This window comes from Tachypleus tridentatus, chromosome 6, assembly GCF_004210375.1.
Source record: "Tachypleus tridentatus isolate NWPU-2018 chromosome 6, ASM421037v1, whole genome shotgun sequence".
NCBI classification, from domain to species: Eukaryota; Metazoa; Arthropoda; class Merostomata; order Xiphosura; family Limulidae; genus Tachypleus; species Tachypleus tridentatus.
In genome coordinates this window covers 84,527,861-84,548,764 of record NC_134830.1, presented here as the reverse complement: position 1 = coordinate 84,548,764, position 20,904 = coordinate 84,527,861, and the positions used below count along the sequence as shown (strand labels likewise).

General features: G+C 35.4%; 1 protein-coding gene across 6 annotated transcripts in view; it reads left to right on the top strand.

Annotated features, from left to right (window-relative positions):
• Cad99C (cadherin 99C) overlaps nt 1-20,904 on the top strand; it is a 243,147-nt gene that overhangs the window by 169,607 nt on the left and 52,636 nt on the right. For all 6 annotated transcript variants that reach the window (XR_013029256.1, XM_076505837.1, XM_076505839.1 and 3 more), the window contains 2 exons: nt 12,443-12,558; nt 17,178-17,306. Coding sequence is in view for 5 of the 6 variants with exons in the window: in XM_076505837.1 (XP_076361952.1) it covers nt 12,443-12,558; nt 17,178-17,306 (245 nt within the window). In the remaining variant the exon portion in view is untranslated. The remainder of the gene's footprint in view (nt 1-12,442; nt 12,559-17,177; nt 17,307-20,904) is intronic.

Below are 20,904 nucleotides of genomic sequence, written 5' to 3'. Positions count from 1 at the left end.
AAAGTAATGATTAAACATGTCAATGGCTAGGAACTTATAAAATTCTGACCTAGGGAGAAACAAGCCTCTCTTAAAGAGTGAAACATAACACATATTTTACAGATTGGTAGAGTTAGGGTTTTTTTTCCTTAAGCATTCTATTTGGAATAGTTTGTAATGTATACATCATTAGATATTGACATGCTGTGCATTTAACACTTTTGTTGGGAATTGATGCAGTAAATTAGAATTATCTTTGTTCTTGTCTGTGTAGAGATAATACAGAATTATTCTTGTTTTTACTTCTGTGGACATTTTAGAAAAATCTTCTTTCAGTCCCAGTAACCAGTATAGTTACTACTGGACAAAGAAGCATGCCATTCTAGCAAATAGAAACTATACGCAATAATTATGAATAAAAATGTTGTTGATTTATTCACTTGTGTTTATATGTTTTATTCTGTGGCAGTCCAAGTTTGATTTATTCTTTGTATAAGGTCTACATTTTGTGTATGATTTTAAATGTATTTGCTGGCTATTATTGGACCTGAATACCACTGAATAGTGAAAAAGTAAGTTTTTGGTTCCATAATTATTGGTTATTGTTTAGTTTGTGTTTAACTTGTTTCTTTTTCCCCTTTACATTTCATACATGTACCATTCAATATTCATGATTGTGAAAAGGAGCACTCTGTAAGACCACATAGAACTTATCATAAGAGGAGGAAGCTGTTGTGGTTGAAGTGATGACTTGATGTGAGATTGTAAGAAGTACTACGTGAAATTCTCTTGAACCTTGAGCTTTCATCACCAAAATGTTGATGGGTAAAGGGACAATTCTGCTATTGTGATGTGACCTTTAATAGTTACTTTCTACATAAACAAGCAGGGAAAAACAGATGAAGTTCATGACGATATTGAGTTGTCTGAATTTCATGAGATTAACTTGAATAGTCTCTTTGAAGTAGATCCATTTAAGCTTTACCCATATTTCTGTTCCTAAGTAGAAGTTCTATGGATTTCAGATTCTGGTATACTTTGGTTTGGATTCCAACTCAAATAGTTTTTCTCTCCATTTTTGGTTGTCTTCCTCCCACGTTCCACCTGTGTATGTGACACACCTGCTTCCACATTGGGCACAGAATATAGCTGGTACAGAAGTAGTGCAGTCTCCTAGTGTGTTCCTTTCCCAAGAGGGATCACACATCATGAGTGTTCTTCAGATGCTTTTGGAGGATACGTATTTATTTCACTCCAGCTATTCATTATGGGATTCCAGCCATACATGTGAGCATAGATAATGTACTGTATTGGAAATTATTATTTTCCTAGACTAAAAACAATAGATACATAATACGTACTTAATTTCTCTTACACTTCAAACCTTTCCTCCACACTGAAAATGAATGCTTTGTTTACTGCTTAATTTCCAAGAGATAGTTTACTAGAATTAAATAAAGGGAGTCAAATGCATTAAGTGGGTGTGATTTAGAAACAAGATGAACTACATTGATTTTGGGGAGCATGGGAGTTCAAATCTTGTGCTATGCAACTAAGTACTTGCATATAGAAGACATCACTAAATGTGAACAGCTATACACATGAGCAAAATTAAATACCTATCAGAAATCTATCTGATAGATTTCTTCTTCTGCTTCTGATAGAAGCAGTAAAGGAAAATAATAACTTTTGATGAACAGAAGATATGAGAGGGGAATGTCATGCAGTTAGAACATAGTGAGCTCTCAGTAAAGAAAAAAGATGCTGCATCAGTATGTATGATATGGGTTTATGATTGGGCAAATAACTTGAAGCCTTTAAAAGGAAAGAGAAAAAATCTGTAAATGAGAAGCCAGTAAAGTTTGTTTTGTTTTGAATATTGCACAAAGCTGCACAAGGGTTACTTGCACTAGCTGTTCCTAATTTAGCAGTGCAAGCTTAGAGGGAATGCAGGTAGTTATCACCACCTACTGCCAATTCTTGGGCTACTCTTTTTACCAACAAATAATGGAACTGACTGTCACATCTTCTGCATGGCTAAGAAAGCAAACATGTTTGGTAAGATAGGGATTCAATTCTGGAATCCTCAGAGTGCAATTTGAGTTACCTAACCACATGGTTGTGCCAGGCCAATATGAATGGAAGACATTTGTCTTACAAAGTTTGATGTGAAACACTAAAACACCATCAGGCAGAACAGCTAGGGACTTTTCAAGATCTAGCAGTAGTCAAGAGCCATTCATGTGAACAAATAATACTGACAGTATCTCATAACCACTGAACCTGACACACAGAATCTTATAACAACAAGTATCCCGACACATAACCTCATTACAGTAATACACAATAATGTATATCTGGTAATTATGTTGCATCTCCAGACTCCCTGAAGAAAAATGCTCCTTGATACCATATCCAGTAGCTGAAAGTAATGGTGAATATGAAGAGGATGGGCATGCATATTGGTTGAGGTAATACAGGAATATGCAGTTACATGCATTTCATCAATTTTCTCAAGATTACACCAAGGGGTTCATGAGTATTCACATCTAAAGATCCTTGGAAGAAGATAAGGGTCTCCTATCAAGTTCAGACAGCCTTTCAGCTATACAGTGGTAGCAAAGTTTGTAGCAAAAAACTTTTCTCAAAACCAGAAGCCATTCAGAATGACCAGAAGTCAGCTATTCTGGTAAATAGAAACTGAGCACAAAACTTGTGAATGATTTTAATTATTTGTTTACTTGTGCTTCTGTGTTTTTTCCCTTTTCCCTTTTGAGTTTGATTTATTTTTGCATTAAATCTCTGGAATCAGTTTAGCAGATACTTTTAAACTTATTTGCTGGATATTACTGGATCTGAATGCCATGTAAGATAACAGGAATGATGTCAAGATTTGTCACAAAGGAAAGATGAAATTGCAAAGAAAGAAATGACTGAAGCCCTTTTCAGTTAACTTAGGCAGCATATTGATACAATGTATAATCCATACCACAAGTTATGAAACAGCAAGTGTTTTTAACTTTTTTCTAGACTGAAAAAGTGTCACTAATATCCCTTGATTGTTCTCCTTCATCCATTTGAAACCCCCTCAGTGTAGATACCTGTATGTGGTGAGGGAACCTACCAGGGAAGGTTCTGTTTTTTCAACTTATCTCCTTTGGATTCTAAACATCCACCTACATGTTTGATGTGCAGAACAACCTGTGAAGGGGAGGAGAGGATCCTAGTGGTTTAGGAGTCCAACCCTAACCACTTTGGCCTTGAATTTCTGTAGACGAGCAGCCTTGGGGTGAACCCCTTGGGTCATTCGGCTGGCTCACTTGGGCTAGAGTCAACCAAATACCAGCATTGGATGTTCTCAACAGGTGTTGTAGACATTGTATCTGATGCTGGTGTTTGGGTATAGTGCTCACAAAACCCTGCAGTGTCCCTGTTTGGCATTGTAGTGTGTCCCCTCATAGGACTCCATGGTGGATGTGGTCAGTGGGCACAGAAATATTCCTTTTTTATTATAGATCCTCCAAATAAACACTTAAACAAAATAGGGAAAAAACAGTCCATAGGTAAACAACCCCATCTTGAAGATTGACCAGCAACCTTCAACATCTGTAACACCTGTGCCTTATTTTTTTACACTGCATTTTCTTTCAGACTAACCTTTAGGGCAAATGTCTCCCTTTTTCATTCAGATGGGACTAGAGGAACTTGCTGGCTCTCCAAAGTCAGTAAAGAAGCTTTGATCTGGTGACATATCGGTGGAAATATCCACATCTCAACAGAGTTAACTCTTTTTGCATTCAAAGGCAAGTGGAGATATACCTATTGAGGTTACACCTCATCCCACTTTGAATTCATTAGGAGGAGTTATTGTTGAGAGGGTTTGAAGAACATCCCTGAGTTGGAGATTCTTGCTGATTTCTCCACTCAAGGAGTTTCTGCAGTGAGGCGTATCACCACTCGCAAGGATGGAATTCCGATGCCAACCAGTATCTTCGTTCTGATATCTACATCACTGCATCCACCTGCCACCATCAAGGCAGGTTATCTTAACTGCAGGGTATGGCCATACATTCCAAACCCTCTCCAATGTTTCCTGTGTCAGTGGTTCAGTCACTCAAAGACGTCATATCATGGTTTCTTGACATGTGCTCATTGCAGTGGCATCACACGTGATGCCTATGAGTGTGAAACAAACCCTCATTGCATCAATTGAAATGGCTCTCACCCATCCTACTTTCGTTCTTGCCCTGAGGCTCATGAGTTGCTGTCCACCACTTCATTCCACAACTACAGTGGGAGTGCAGACAGATCTCTGTGCCTCCAAAAGAATCATTCTCAAACCAAATGAAAAGTCTTTTGACCTCCATGGTTAAAAAAGATGATGAATCAATGTCAACACCCATCTCTGTCCCTTACATACATTCCAACAAACCCCAAGATCCATTTCCTTTAGTTCTGGGTATAGGCATTTCCTCCGATACATCTTCTTCTTCCACCCAAAAATGCTAAACAATCATTCTTTCGTGTACTCAGTCACTGGAATCCCCTTCCAACAGCAAAGACCTGCCCAATAGACCCAGAACAGGATCCATGAAGGTCGATAGATCTCCCTTGAATAAGGACAGTAAGGAAAAAGATATGGTCATATAATTTTCGTCAGTGACATACCTTTTCCAAATCTAACATACACACACAATTCACTATACGCAGACGACATCGCAATCTGGAGCACCTCCAGAAACCCAGTAATGGCCATGTCTCGCGTACAAGAATCACTAAACAACGTCTCAACATGGAGCAACAAGTGGAGGGTCGTGTTAAATCCGACAAAAACACAAGCAATCACCTTCTATAGAAAACTAAAGAAGCAAAGAAAAAATCTAGAAAAAATAAAACTATCACTTGGAAACACAACCATTAACATGAGCAAAAACATCACATTCCTTGGCGTCACTTTCAACACAAAACTAACATGGAAAAAACACATAAACAATATACACTCATCAATCAGAAAAAAGGATTTCATATCTAAAGACTATAACTGGTAAACAATCAAAATGCGCACCGAACACCATTATACAAATATACAAGGCTTACATCCATCCACTAATAGAGTACGGATGTCAAGTAACATACAATATGTCAAACAACACACTCCAAAAAATCCAAGTGCAACAAAACAGAATATTAAAATCCGCATTCAGTTTACCATCATTTACGCCAACAAATTATCTACACCAAATCAGTAATTTACCAACTATAAGAGATAGAATGACAGAACTTTCTCTCAAATATTATCTAAAAGCAGAAAATAGAAACAAACTAACGGCATCACTACACAAATTATCAAGTGCACCAACAAAATACATATCACCTTACAACATATTTCAAGAATCACAATCCACTCAACAAAGAATCTAAATAAATAAAATCCATGTTATTAATATGTATTCCTTTTTTCAGGTACAGGGCACACGACAGGCAAAACTTTCGGCGCCTGTCGTGTGAAAGTGGGTTTTCTCGGGGCACTCCCGTTTCCCCCCACATCAAAATCTTTAGGCATTGGATTTCTAGATCCCAGCCCAGGCAACTCTTTTGCCAGACCCTGAATCATGCCGTTTGATTTGTTCTGGATTTGAATGAATTATATTCATATTCACATCTGCCCAACTTCTTCCTTTCGGGACAAGTCCCGGCCTTTCTTTCCACTGCTTCCTTTGCCTCCACCCAAAACAGCATTTAGAGAGACATCCTCCACCCAAAAAGTCAAGAACAATAATTAATTTATCAAATAAAATAAAATTAAAAAAAAATAAAAACTACCACTTAATCTTAATAACAATCCACGAAAGGGGACGAAGAGGAACCACAAGGTTCCTGAACACCCGGTTGGAGAGAGAACTCTTCTGATTTCTCTCTCTCTAAACTGAACCCCTGCCACGTTAGTTTAGTTTAGTTAGTTTATATGGTCATAGACAAAAGGGTTCTCCACCCAATTTCCCTACACAGAAATAAAAATTGCCACCTTGATACAATGGAACTGTCGAGGTTTACTTTCTAATCTGGATGACATCAAAACACTGATTGCTTCCTACCATCCTGTATGTCTCTCCTTACAGGAAACATTTCTGAAACCTGCCAATACAGTCACCTTTTGGCAGTTTTTTTTGTACAGAAATGACAGACTGTGTGATGGACAAGTGCATTGAGGGGTGGCACTATTGATTGATCAGCATGTTCCCACCCTGTCTTTGCCGCTCGACATTCTTGGAGGCCTTAGTCATCCATGTTTCCTTGGGTTGTATCATTACTATTTGTCCTCTCTACCTGTCATCTGGAGAGACCTATGATCAATCAGACCTTGATGCTCTCATTGAACAGTTGTCGTCTCTTTATTAATCCTAGGGGACTTTAATGGACATCATACACAAGTGCTTATATTGATAGGAGGGGTTGCTCCATAGAGCATATGCTCTCTGATCACAACCTTTCTCTTTTCAATACTAGTTCTTCTACTTGTTTTCATGCACCTAATCAGACCTTTACTGCTATTGATCTCTCAATTTTCTCCCCTTCATTATTCTCCCATTTTTCTTGGAAGGTTGACAATAATCCACAAGGCAGTGATCATTTTCCTATAATTTTGAGAGAGATTGACCATGATTGATGCTACCAGACGTATGTGCCCTGGTAGAAACTGGATCATGCAATCTGACCCTCTTTCACTTCTCTTACAAAACTTGATCCTGCCATTGTCTGTAAGCCATCAGTAACTATGTTGCAGAAATAACTGACTGTATTATACAAGCAGTTGCTCAGTGTATTCCTGAAACCTTGACATGTTTTCCACTAGATCCCCATCCATTAAGGAATCCTGCCTACCACATGGCATGGAAGGCTCAAAAACGGGCCTGGGATACTTTCCATAGATATTTCACACTCTCAAACCACATTGTTTTCCAGCAGGTCCATGCACATGCTCAGTGGGTAAGACGTCAAAGCCTTAAGGAATCTTGGATTAAGTTCATAACCAGCATATCTTTTATCTCCAGTATCAAAATCATAAGGGATAAGATTCAAAAGGTCAGTAGGCAATATAATTCTCTTCCCCTCTCGATCTTGCTCTCTGATGACCAGGAAATAGTTGATATCTGGAGCATTGCTGATACTCTATTGTTGGGTATCTATCACTTCTGCTTCTTCCTCCACCTTCTTAGCATCAAGACTCGGGCAGAATGATCACATCTTTCCTTTCGACATGACTCTCTCTATCATTGTAATGATAATCTATAATCATTCCTTTATACTGATATGGAACTCAAACTGGCCCTTCATCGGTCTGACAGTACATCAGTTGGACCTAATGATGTACACTATGAAATGCTGTGCCATCTATCTTCTGCTTCTCTTGCTATTCTCCTGATTGTTTTTAACCAGATCTGTCAGGAAAATATTTTTCCTGATGCCTGATGCAAGGCTATTATCTTACCTTTCTCTAAGCCTGGGAAGGATCCCAAGATTCCTTCAAACTACCATCCAATTGCTTTTATGAGCTGTCTCTGTAAGACATTAGAGAGGATGATTAATGCTCATCTTGTTTGTTTCTTCAAATCAAACAACCTCCTCTTGCCCACCCAGTGTGGGTTCCGATGAGAGAGCTCCACCATGGACCACCTTATTCGACTTGAAACATCAGTCAGAGAAGCCTTTCTCAAATGACATCTTGTATCAATATTCTTTGACATTAAGAAGGCTTATGATACAACATGGAGGTATGGCATTTTGCAAAACCTCCATATATATGGGTTACGTGGCCATTTGTCCATTTTTATTAAAAATTTTTTAATTAACCAGAGATTCAAAGTTTGTTTGGGTTCGACAGTTTCTCATTCTTTTCTACAGGAACTTGGAGTCCCTCAGGGCTGTGTTTTGAGTGTCACACTTTTCGGTATAAAAATTAATGCCATCACTGAACAACTTCCTCTCACTGTTGGAAATGGGCTCTATGTCGATGACTTTCACATCTCATGTCAGTTGTCAAACATAAGGTATATTGAGCAGCAGCTACAGACTGCCCTCAATCATTTACTGAAGTGACCACAGCAAATGGCTATAACTTCTCTCTCTCTAAAGGTGTTTGCATGCACTTTTGCTGCCAATGGGGTATTCATCCTGATCCTGAACTCTGTATCGGTGAAGTTGTGCTGCCAGTGATCCCTGAGACAAAGTTCTTGGGGCTTTTTTTTACCGTAAGCTGATGTTTTTACCACATATCAAGCAGCTATGGATCAAATGTACAAGAAGACTGAACATTCATTCTGCTTGCCCTCTCTTCCACCACTTGGGGAGCAGATCAATGTTCTATGCTAAAAATATATGGTACTCTTATTTGATCAAAACTTGACAATGGATCACTGGTCTATGGCTCTGCCAGACCTCCACTGAGGTGTTCCACACTTTCCCAGTTCAGAGATTGTACATAAAGTCTTGTGAATCTTCTTTGTACCTCTGCCATTTGCAACCATATTTACTATATGGTTCAAAACTTCATTCCTCACCAAAGCATCCCACCTGGGGTTGTGTTTTTCTTCCTTGGTGCCAGATTATCTGCCATTGCTACTTTTGTCCATCGTATCCAGGCGCAGTTGGATAAATTGGGTCTGTCCTTGGATAGCATTGCTGTATTCACCGGTTAGCCCATTCTACCATGGCTTCTTACAGTCCCCAAATGTGACCTATCTTTAAGTCATCTGAAAAAAGCAGTCACTCCTGATTGGAAATATTGCTGCTATTTGCTGAACACCTTTCAAACCATCTTTCCATTCCTATTTAAAGAGATGGTTTGAAATCTAATGACTGTGTGGGGTCTGGCATGGTTTGTTGTGGTTCATTGGTTGTGCACAGAATCCCCTCTACAGCTTCTGTGTTCACTACTGAACTGTATGCCATTTCTCTTGCCCTGGATCATATAGAAGCTAATCAGTACTCAAATTGCACTATTTATTGTGACTCGTTTAGTTCTCTAGTGGCCCTGGGATTACTTCATGCTAGTTCACACCCTGGCCTTGCCAATATTCTGAACCAACTGGCCCATTTCTCTTTACCATTTACTTCTATCCAGTTTTTCTGGATACCAGAACATGTTGGTATTTGCAGGAACAAGCTTGCTGACACTGCTGCTAAATTTATCTGCTATGGCTTTAACACTGCTGTGCCTGTTCCATACATGGACTACGGTCCTGTATTCAAGGCTCAGCTTCATGTCAGCTTGCAGTCGACTTACAGTAAGCAACTTGAAAATAAGCTCTTCCAAATAAAACCCTATATTGGACTTTGGCCATCTTGCTTCTATAAGGATTGGAAAGAGGAAGGTGTTCTAACTAGACTACGCATTGGTCACAGTTTTTTAACTCATTGTTTTGTTTTATCTGGAACTGATGCACAAATGTGTAGTCTGTATAACACTAAGGTCACAATAAGTCACATTTTACTTTTTTGCCATTGTTAAGACTCAACGATGGCACTATTTTAAACATGTTCTGTCACAAGGTTTGTCCATAACATTAGACAGTGTTATTGGTGATGGTGACACTTTCCACCTTGGTAATGTTTTTAGTTTTTTAAAGGCCATTAATCTTTTTAATGCCATTTAAGTTTTTAATTCATAAATTAGACCTTTTTTAATGCAATTCCCTTTTAAGAATCAAAGTCCATCAGGTTCGATTTGAAATTAGAAAATGGCCTTAACGTTAAATAACTTGAACCCAGGACTGGAAAGGCCAACTTCAGGTGACTAACACTGCTGTTTAAACTACCTGTTAGTCATTCTGGTGAGTTGTTATTAAAATTTTGCTACAAGTCTTTTAAAGCTTTTATTACTTTACTTTTTGAAAATGGCCATAATGTCAAATAACTTGGAACCAGGACTGGAAAGGCCAACTTCAGGTGACTGATGGTGGATTTTGTACTTACCTGTTAGTCTTCCTGGCAAGTTATGATAATTACAATTATGCTACAGAAAGTGCTTTACAACTTGTACTACTGTAGTTTTTCTCTTAACATTGTAGACTAGATGTAAACATTGGTTTTATGCAATATGTTTTTTAAACTTTGTTTTGTTTTACCATAATTTCTTTTATGAATTTTACTGAATTTACTTTAATTTTAACTTTTTACCAGATGTTTGGCACAGATAACCTAGTTGCGTTGTGCCATAAAACACTAAATCAACCAACCAATCCATTTGAAGCACTTAGTCATATTATATGCAATTTAGTTGATAGTATGTTGTTGATTTTTAAGAGAAAATATAACTTGATTTGGTTATTTTATTATTTTTTCTTATAAAATTTTGTTGAGAGTTTTTAAAAGAAACGTTAAACCTTTGATTATAGATTTTATTTTTTTATTGCTCATCAAAATTTCCATTTTATATATGAAGAAGTTGCATCTTTAATAATGTTCATTAAGATTTTTTTTTTATATTTAGTTTGCTAATACTTGTACTCACTACTGGTTATAAATAGAAAAAATAAAATTGACAAAGATTTGTCATTGATCCTGGACCTCAAAATGGCATCATTATTACCTTTTATAGGACTAGGTATTGTGATTTTTGATAATACTATTCTTGTTGAAGCTCAAATTACACCTAGACACTTTATTTCAAACCATAAATTAGCCCTCAAACCATTTTACTTTATTATGACATAAAGAGTTTATAATTTGATCTATTTAATTGTATTTAACTGTTTCATGTAGCTATTTTCAGAACTTTACTTCATTAGTAATTGTTTGAGCCACATATTATGACATCATAAAATACTTATTAAATAATGACAAAATATCAAGCAGATTTGTTGAAATAAAGTTACAATTATTATTTTTTCTTAGATTTTATGAAATGTGCTCTGTGGTCCAGATAGGGTTAGGATCTTTATTATCATGTATAAAATCTTAATCTATTCTACTAAAAACACCAGCTCAGAGTACATTATTTTGTTTATTATTTATTTCATCCATTTTTCATTATTACATGTATACCTTACTATCGTACCTTTGTGTGTATTTCCAAATGAGATTCCATAAATATTATGCAGTTTTGTTCAGTATTTCTGTCATAAGCTGTGATATGTGAATATCGCTTACTCTCCTGTAGTGCATATCTAATGCTTTCAAAAGTTTTCAACTTTTCAAAGGTCAGGTTTAAAAATTCTAAATGTTTAAAATCATGTGCTAAATTTAACTCTAGGTGTGCTGTCTGCAAAGGGTTTGATCATGGAACTGTTTCGTAGTACATCCTTGAGTGTTCCGCAAGAAAAGAGAAAAAAACTTTGATAAATGATAATAAAGAATAAATTGGTACATCTAAATGAAAGCTTTGTAGCTTATTTTATGTAATGTTTCAAGCAGATACCCTTCATCAGATAGTAAAGACTGTATTACATTAGTAACACTGTCTTTACTGCCTGGTGAAGGGTGTCTACTCAAAACATTGCATTGCTAAAAAGTAACTAGAAAAAGTTTTCATTTAAATGTGCCAACTTATTCTTTATTATGATATATATCCATATTTCATAGGACAGTTGTATCATGTTGTACTTTATAGCCCCTCAGTGACACAGGGGTACATCTGCAGACTCTCACTACAAGAAATTGGGTTTTGATACCCTTGGTGGGCAGAGCACAGACAGCCTGTTATGTAGCTTTCTGTTTAATTCCAAACACTCACTCACTCATTGTCCTTTACACTGGGAATGTAGAACTGTTTTATGGTGTTCATATGGGGCGTAGATTCTTCTGGGTTCTTCAGATTTAATTTTTCTGATTGTTCTGCTGCAATTAGATGGTAAATTGTAAAGGCAGTTTGTCAAACAGATTCACTTCTGATCTTGAAGAGTTCGAACTTGCTGAGGAAGTGTCATCATTGTGTCTTATTTTCTTCAGTTTGCTGATCACTCTTATTTTATTTTTGGTTCAAACTTACTTGAAGTTTACTTTTATTTAAGTACATACCTCTTTTATTTATTTACAGTATAATAAAATATTCTACCACTCAACACTTAAAGGTTTACTTTCAGTTTTTACTAAATGAATTATTTTGCATTATTCTTATTTGAACATCATATTTTGCCTCTTATATTCAATCTAGAATAAGTCACTTCCATTATTTTTCTATATAATTGGCCCTCAAATTAGCTTGGTTACTTCAAAGATCATGGAAATGTGCACTAGGTTTATTCTTAAATTATCGCACATGTATATTAATCAATATTATAATTTTATCATGACCATTTACCACTATTTTTGTTTTATATTATAGGGCCAGGTTTAATGTATTAAGAAAATGTTGATTACTGTTTTAATTGTGGAAAAGATTAAGTATAGTCATTATTAATTTTGCAAGCTATAAAAAGTAACAAAAATTATTTAATTATTCAAGTATGTATTTTCTTTGTTTTAGTGTGGAAGTTGAAGAAATGGCCTTGGCTAATACACTGATAAAGGTGTTTCCACTTGTTAATAAACCTAATGGGAATTTTCCTGTTAATTGTGAAATTGTTTCTGGAAATGAAAAAGGTAAAGCTTCTATAAATACATTATTTGCATACTTTAAATATTTTAATCAAAAGTTTTTCCAAACATTCCAAACCTTTGTAGTGAAAATAAATTTATTCAGATATATATTTTGTGACTGAACCTAAAAATTACAATATGTTTATAGTAAAGATCTTGTTTTATCATTGTAAGTTGCTCCTCAGTCATCCTAACAGAAAAGACGAATCTATTTCTGACTACTAATATGTTGTTTTTTGCCTTTTATTTTATGTTAGATGTACAACTGATTATTAATATGATAGATGAAAACCTGATGAGAAAAACTTGCAGTACTGGAGAGGGGGGAGCTTGAAGATGTAAATAGAATTGTCTTCCACATGCTCTAGGCCTGGCATGGCCAGGTGGTTAAGACACTTGACTCATGATTTAAGGGTCGCAAGTTCAAATCTCTGACACACCAATTATGCTAGCCCTTTCAGCCATGGGGGTGTGAGAATGTGACAGTCAGTTCCACTATTTATATATGTAAAAACAGCTTGTTTGGATTGAGAAAATTTTTTACGTAGAGGAGTGAACAACATTTTGACCTTCTTCAGTCATCATCAGGTTCACTATTTGTTGGTTAAAGAATAGCCCAAGAGTTGGCTAATTAAAAACTGGCAATTTTATTTAAGTTGTTTAAATGCCATTCACATAAAGAATAGAAGAGGAACTTTTGTTGTTTCTTTAGTTTATATCTGGAAAACATAACTTTAATTCTATACAAAAAAATAAAAAGAGTTTATGCTTAAATTTCATGCTGAATTGTTCATTTGAATAAGTAGAAATTAGCTACAGTTTGGTTGGTGACATTAAAGAAATGTGTGGAGTAAATGTTGTGCATAATGTATTAAAATGCTTTTACTTTTTCTTTCAAGAAAGGTATAAATTTATTACAAGTATGTTGTTATCGTATATACCTTTTTTAAATATGTTTGGTAGTATATTCAGTTCAAACTGGTTTCAGCCAGATCAGTGGCTAAGGTCTACTGAATAATGGAAGATTTGACAAAATATCTGGCACTGAACTTCTCTGAATAACTGAACGTATGAGAACGAAATAAAAACACTAGAAATGACATAAAATACAAATGAACATCTTTAGTAGATAATGCAAACATATGCAAGATGTGGGCTAGAAAGTCTCTCTCTCTTTTTTTTTTGACTGGATATTAAGCTGTCCTCTCTGCAAACTAGACACAATGTAAAATGCAAATGAACATCTTTAGTAGATAGTGCAAACACACAAGGTGTGTGCTAAAAAGTCTTTTTTTTTATTATTGGATATCAAGCTGTTCTCTCTACAAACTGACTTCTTCAACATTTTGTATCAGATAATTTAAATTTAATATTCCTTACTTAAGAAGTAACATCAAATTTATCCAAAATGACTAGACACATCAAATTTATCCAAAATGACTAGAGCTTCCATGTGGCTGATCATTCTCATTCAAATGGGAAATTCATTTTAAGGACAACAAGGGAAAGGATATTTTGGTCTATCTAGGCTGTCATTTCTACAAACTAATCTTTGCAAAACTGAAAGCAATCCCTTATCATTCAGATATCTATCAAGCCTTCCCTTACATTTTCTGCATCCACCATATTTGAAGGAAACCCAGTCTATAGATCAACCAAAGTATTAAAAACATAAAAACTATTTTAAGTGAAGATGACTCCTACTCCACCAAAATTTGTGTTTGTGCCTTGTAGTCTTGTCATACTTACTACTAAGTACAAGAAAAGTTGCTACATTAATGTTACAAGTTCTCTTAAACACCTCATTCAGATTTCCTCTAATTTTTTTTTCAAGGTAATGCAGTTTCAGAGATCTTAATGTCTTTGTATGACAACCTTTCCATCATATAGGTATCATCAAAATAGCCATCTCCTGAACCCTTTACAACAAATCAGTGTGCTTCCTAAAGTAAGGAATTCAATACTAAACACAATACTCTAAATGAGACCTAACTAGTGACCTATACAATGAAGATAGTCATGTGAAAAAGTTAGGACACCCAATGAAAGCCTGTTTATTTGTGTAACATTTTTGGATATATAGATATTTAATTTCAATTTCAACAATACTGAGAGATTATAGGAATATAACTAAACAATTAAAACAGAAGAAAAGACTTTTCAAGATCTTCTGTAAATGTAATTCTACAAAAATGCATATTCTGACTGAGGAAAATGTTAGGACACTCCCACACTTATTCCCACTTAAAATGGCTCAACTCACACACAGGTGTATCACACCAGGTTCACATGATTAGAAAATCATTACTCAGCATTTTGAATGAGGCTTGCCCTATTTAAACCTCAAACATTTATTTTGGTGTGCTCCTGACTGTTGAAGTGAGAGTGAGAGCAAAAGAGCTGTCTGAGGCCTTCAGAAAGAAAATTGTAGCAGCTTATGAGTCTGGTAAGGGATTTAAAAAGATCCCAAAAGAATTTGAAATCAGCCATTCCATTGTCTGGAAAATAGTCAACAAGTGGAGGGCTTTCAAAACAACTGCCAACATGCCCAGGTCTGGTTGTCCAAGCAAGTTCACCCCGAGGGCAGACAGCAAGATGCTAAAAGAGGTTTCCAAAAACACTAACATGTCATCACGGGACCTACAGCAGGCTCTGGCTACTGTTGATGTGAAAGTGCATGTCTCTACAATCAGAAAGAGACTGCACAAGTTTAACTTGCATGAGAGGTGTGCAAGGAGGAAACCTTTGCTCTCTAAGAGAAACATCAATGGTGGACTGAAGTTTGCCAGAGAGAATGTAGACAAAGACCAGGACTTCTGGAATAATGTTCTTTGGACAGATGAGTCCAAAATTGGATTATTTGGACACCAGAACACAGGACATGTTTGGCGTAAACCAAATACAGCAAAGAACAACGTTAACCTGAAGATGTCCTTGGAAAGTTGAAACATTGTTCTCTACTTTATTAGTAAAACTGTTAATACTCATACCAGCTGCTCTTATATCCATTTTTGCTTCAGGTGGGTTTCTTATCATCAAGAGTGTCTATTCTTAATGCTTTGTCTGTTTCTATTCACAATTCATATTACCATTAGATTTGAAAGTTATATGGATCAAAAAATTAAAATATTTAGTTTTATTCTCTAAAACATTCTTTGTTTCCTGTCTCTTAATTAATTTTTGTAAAAGCCTTTTATTTTATTTGAATTGAGAGTAAAAGTCTTGATTGTGTTAGATTTTATGTATTCTATAAAACGTTTCTTGCTGCAAATATTACATTTGGGCAAAATTTTATTTTACTTACTTTTGTAATTCTTAAATAATTAAGCAAAAACGAATAAAGTAGCTTTAGAGCATTTTACTCTAAATATCAGTATTCCTTCAACTAAAAGTCGATTCTTAACAGTTTATGAGCTTAACAGTCAAAACCAGGAAGTCTTTTTGGGTTTATTTTGGAAGCCTATATGGAAGGTTCAAAAATTAAAAATGGAAATTTTCCATTTCAAACGGATAATTTACTCAGAAATACAGGGTGTTCGGAAAGTCACTGTGCATTATATATTTATTAACATACGAAACTGCACAGGGACTTTCCGAACACCCTGTATTAAAATAAACCATTTTGAAAAATCTCATTTAACAGCATTATATTAAGGACTTTAGTAGTTTAATGTTTCCTCTAAAGAACCTGTAGAGACTCAAAATAGAAGATGCTATGCATCTCCTAATAAAGCTCTATGAAACGTTTTCTAAGCTTTACAAGAATGTGTGCTCAAAAATAATGAAATGTAGATGGAAATGCTCAATGTCATACTGCAAACATCTCATACATGGGCATTATTCTATTATTATCGAAATTATTTATTTTTAATTCAGTAAGAGTAACACCTAACTTTTAATGATCTAAGTTTCAGTTCAAATTATGCTGATAACCTGAAATACAAAACTGCAACATACATAAAGTACTGCTTAAAGACAAGTGTAGATCTAGACATACATTAGTCATGAAAAAGTGTAATACTTGGTGCAGAGAAACATTGACACCTAAAATCATAAAACTGTGTGGCATTCTTTAACATTGACCTAGTTGGGATTTAAGATTTGATATTGATTAAATGTTCCTGATAAAGAGCTGGGTTTTTTGATAATACCAAGATTTTAGTGCTTAATATCTGGGAATTCCATTGCATTAAACCATTATTTTATGCTTTAAACTGCCTGAATCTGAATTAACTTATTTTGTAAGAGCCAAGTAGATACTAAGTCACTTTTTTTTTTCTGTTGACATGAGAGTAGAAAACAAGTTTCCATTCAGTTACTGAATTGTTCCCAGATATATTTCACATTAAAAACATAAAGTTTATTAAACGTTTATATCTTTATCATTCTGAGTTTTATAGGACATTTAATAGTTTTTAAACAAAAAATAAAAACACTTTGTTTTAGTTTTAATTAGATTTCAGCTTGGTTTTATTTTATTTACAAATGGGTTGCATCTAATGATCCAGTTTATTTCATGGTATTTCTAATTGGTATCAAATCAGAAGATGCAATTAGTTTTATTATGAGTGTTAAATAGAAAAAGAGAAAAAGTATAAAATTACAATTTCTTTCTCATCTAGGTAATTTTTACGTAGTTGAAAGTGAAAATCAAGATTGTGAATTAAGGATTCAAGATCCCAAAATTGACTATGAACAACAATCTAAATATTTACTGTCGGTTCACTTGAATACAGTTGGTGGAATTTTTGGTAAGCTTTTCATAGAATTTTTAAATTTTAATTGCTATAAGTTTACTGGTTCAACTTGTATGAATAGAAAGTGCTTTTGTGTTTAAAATGTATCACATCGTAAAAAGAGATGTTTTATTTTGTATGGGAACTGAGCAAAACTGCCATTTTTTAAGTCTCTTGTAATTAGCATATTAAAAATTGTTTTAAAAAATTAAATTATATTACCATTATTTGTTTGGTCTGGCATGGCTAGGTGATTAAGGTACTTGAATCATAATCTGAGGGTCACAGGTTTGAATCCCCATCCCACCAAACATGCTCACCCTTTCAGCCATGGGGGCATTATAATGTTACAATCAATCCCAATATTTGTTAGTAAAAGAGTAGTCCAAGAGTTGGCAGTGGGTGATGATGACTAGTTGCTTTCCTTCTTGTCTTACACTGCTAAATTAGAGATGGCTAGCACAGATAGCCCTTGTGTAGCTTTGCACAAAATTCAAAACAAACCATTATTTGTTTTTGATAATCATTGTTTTTAATAAATTCAGAATTTAGTTTTTTCTTATTACTTGGAAGTAGTATTTAAAATTTGACACATTCACTAATGATTCTCACTTGGTGATCTGTGGGCCATAAAATGTGCAGTTATGGACCATCATGGATAAGACAGCTGTAGCCAACTTAAATTAATGAGCATCAGCTGTGCATATAAACATTTCTTGTTATGCCAAATAGTTAAGTGGCCCTTCGGTAATTCTTTTAACATCTACATAACTTTAGTTTAAGTTTGCATTTAGAGTTTGCTTATTACTTTGTTTTTGTTTAATTTACTCTATATCTGTGGGTTTTGCACATTAGTTACTGTGTGGGCATTTGTAGCTTTGTTCAATTTTGTGGGGTGTTGGTTTGTTATTGGTATTTCCTTTCACTGTTTACTCTAGTTAGTTTGTAAGTTCCCTTTTTTTTGGCCTGGCATGGCCTGATGCTTAAGGCACTTGACTCATAATCCAAGGGTTGAGGGTTCGAATTCCCATCACACCAAACACACTTGCCCTTTCAGCCATGGAGGCATTATAGTGTGATGGTCATTCCCCCTATTCATTGGTAAAAGAGTAGGCTGAGAATTGGTGGTGGCTGATGATGACTAGCTGCCTTCTCTCTAGCCTTACACTGCTAAATTAGGGACGGCTAGCCCACATAGCTCTCGAGTAGCTTTGGGTGAAATTCAAAACAGACCAAACCAAATCCTTTTTCTTTACAACTAGTCTCGTCCAATTGAGTATTAGATATGGGACAGATTTTGTTATCATTAATTGGGTGCTTTTTCATTCCATGCTCTTTGTGGTAGGTTTTACTTTTGTATCCTTTGTCTTATCAGTTGTTTGGATGGACTTTTAAGTTTGATATTTATGTGTCTTTTATCTTCTAGGTTCATTTGTACCTTTGTACCTTAGAAATTACTTATTATTTTATGTTTTAGGCCAAATTTCATAGTTTTGCATATTCATTATTCTTTTGTATTTTACAGACTCAACAAATTTTAAGATTTTATTGACTTGTTAGTAATCTGTACTTTCTCTAAGTATATGTAGTTTATATATCTTTCTGGCTATAATTTGTGACAGTTGTGTGGGTTTTCTGGGTGTTATCTGAAGGTTTCTGCTTTCAATTACACTTTCTCTATCCACTTCCTAGATATCTTTCCCTCCTTTTAATAATTTTGCCTAGTCTTTTCAAGACCTACTATACAACAGGGGTTGGGTTGTCACTGCTTAACAAGAGTTATACTCCTGTCTTATTATTCTCCCTCAAAAGCTGATAGAGATAGAGATCAAAAGAGATAGGAGACTTGTCCCACCCACTTAATTTTTTGGTAAGTTAAACAAGCGAGGTTTTCTTTTCCAGTTGGAGAAGTCTATTCTTAACCCCACTCAACATCTTGTTCCAATGGGATTTTTTTCTTCAATCCCCATCTTCATTAATCCCAGCCTTCTCCACCTAGGTTTAGGAATATGGGACAGACAGTCTCAGTAGCTTACCTTCTCCTTTTCTTACTGCATAAAGGGTTCTATTTCTTTTGGAGATATGGGCTTCCTTGAATCAAGCTCAAATGAACTCCCTTTAGTGGATGCTTCTTGAACCAATGGAGTTTCTTTTACAATCCATTGGACCATCCTATTTCCCTTCCTCCTGGGATTAGGGTCAACCTTGCTTGGTGGCTTGACAAGGAGCTGAGCACAGTGATGGATTGTCATATATATCTTATACAGGGCATGGCCACTAACTGTTTTGGCTGGATGGACTACACATGGTGTAATCCAGTGTAAACCAAGATACTTCCCTTGGTACATACATTTAAGGGAAAATGGTTGCATACACACGAGTTTTTCCATGCTTATCAACATCATTCTGATTCATGTCATAGTTATCCAGCATTTTCTGTAGTTTTTCTGTGCTGTACTTCTCTTTATTGACTTTTGTTGTTCCAGTCAATTCAGTTCTGTCCCAGTAGTGTTACTGTGTTGATTGCTGGGTGAAGATTGCATACTTGTTCTAGAAGTAGTGCTGTACCAAAGAGGTTGCTCTCTTTTCATATTCTAGCACACCTCCTCTTTAAGTGCAGTCACTCTTCACTTTATCACCTCCTCCATCTTGGCATTGTGGGATTCTAGGTTTGAGTGAGAGGAGGTAGTACTGTTTCAGGTTAATATTTTCTCTCTGAAAGTGTATTTCCTGTAGGTACTTAGCTCTCTCAACCACTTTCCACCATTCTCCTCAGCTGGCTGTGGTTTTGCTAGATATTAGATAGGGACAGTGGGTGTACTGTAGCAAAATTTCTTTAAACAGTGCTCATAGGGCAGGCTAGGATCAAGATGGCTTTCGATAGGAAATACATTTTCAGAGTAAGAAAGTGTTAAATTTCATAAGAGCCTTCCTAGCTTTTGTTTCATGGATTCTTTTCTGTTTCGATAATTGGTCAACTGCTTTTGCTTCCACCAATATGTCTACAGAAGTACTGAGACTTCTTAACTCTACAAACCCATAATTTTTTGCATGTAATGCCATTGACAGCAGTAAATCTTTGGAATTATAACAAAATCAGGGGTTCAGTTGCCCTCAGTGGACACAGCAGATGACTCAATGGGGCTTTGCTATGAGAAAAACACACATGCATTTGGAAGACTCTTAATTTTCTAGATGATAGATATAAAACTGGAATGGTATCCTCTGTTTCTGAAAATTTTCTCTAGGAAGATCAGTTCTCTATCAACAAAGCCTTCATCACACATCTTGTGGTTCTGTAAAATATAGTTGATAAAATTCTCTGTTTCAACAGCTTTTGGGTGGCTGGATCTGTTGTGCAAGAATTTGTTAGTGTGAACGGCTTTTATATAAACAGTAATGATGAGATGATATTACTTTGTGAATGAGTATATTCAAAAATGGAATGGTTTTTATTTTCTCTGACTGCATGGTGAATTGTAAGTTGAGGTTTATAGAACTTATGTCACAGAGGAAATCTTCAATGTTTGATAATTCTAATAACAGACGTTTCATCAACATATAGTTTCCAAATATTAGTTTGAGTGCTAAAATTTCATGAAAATGTTGCTGA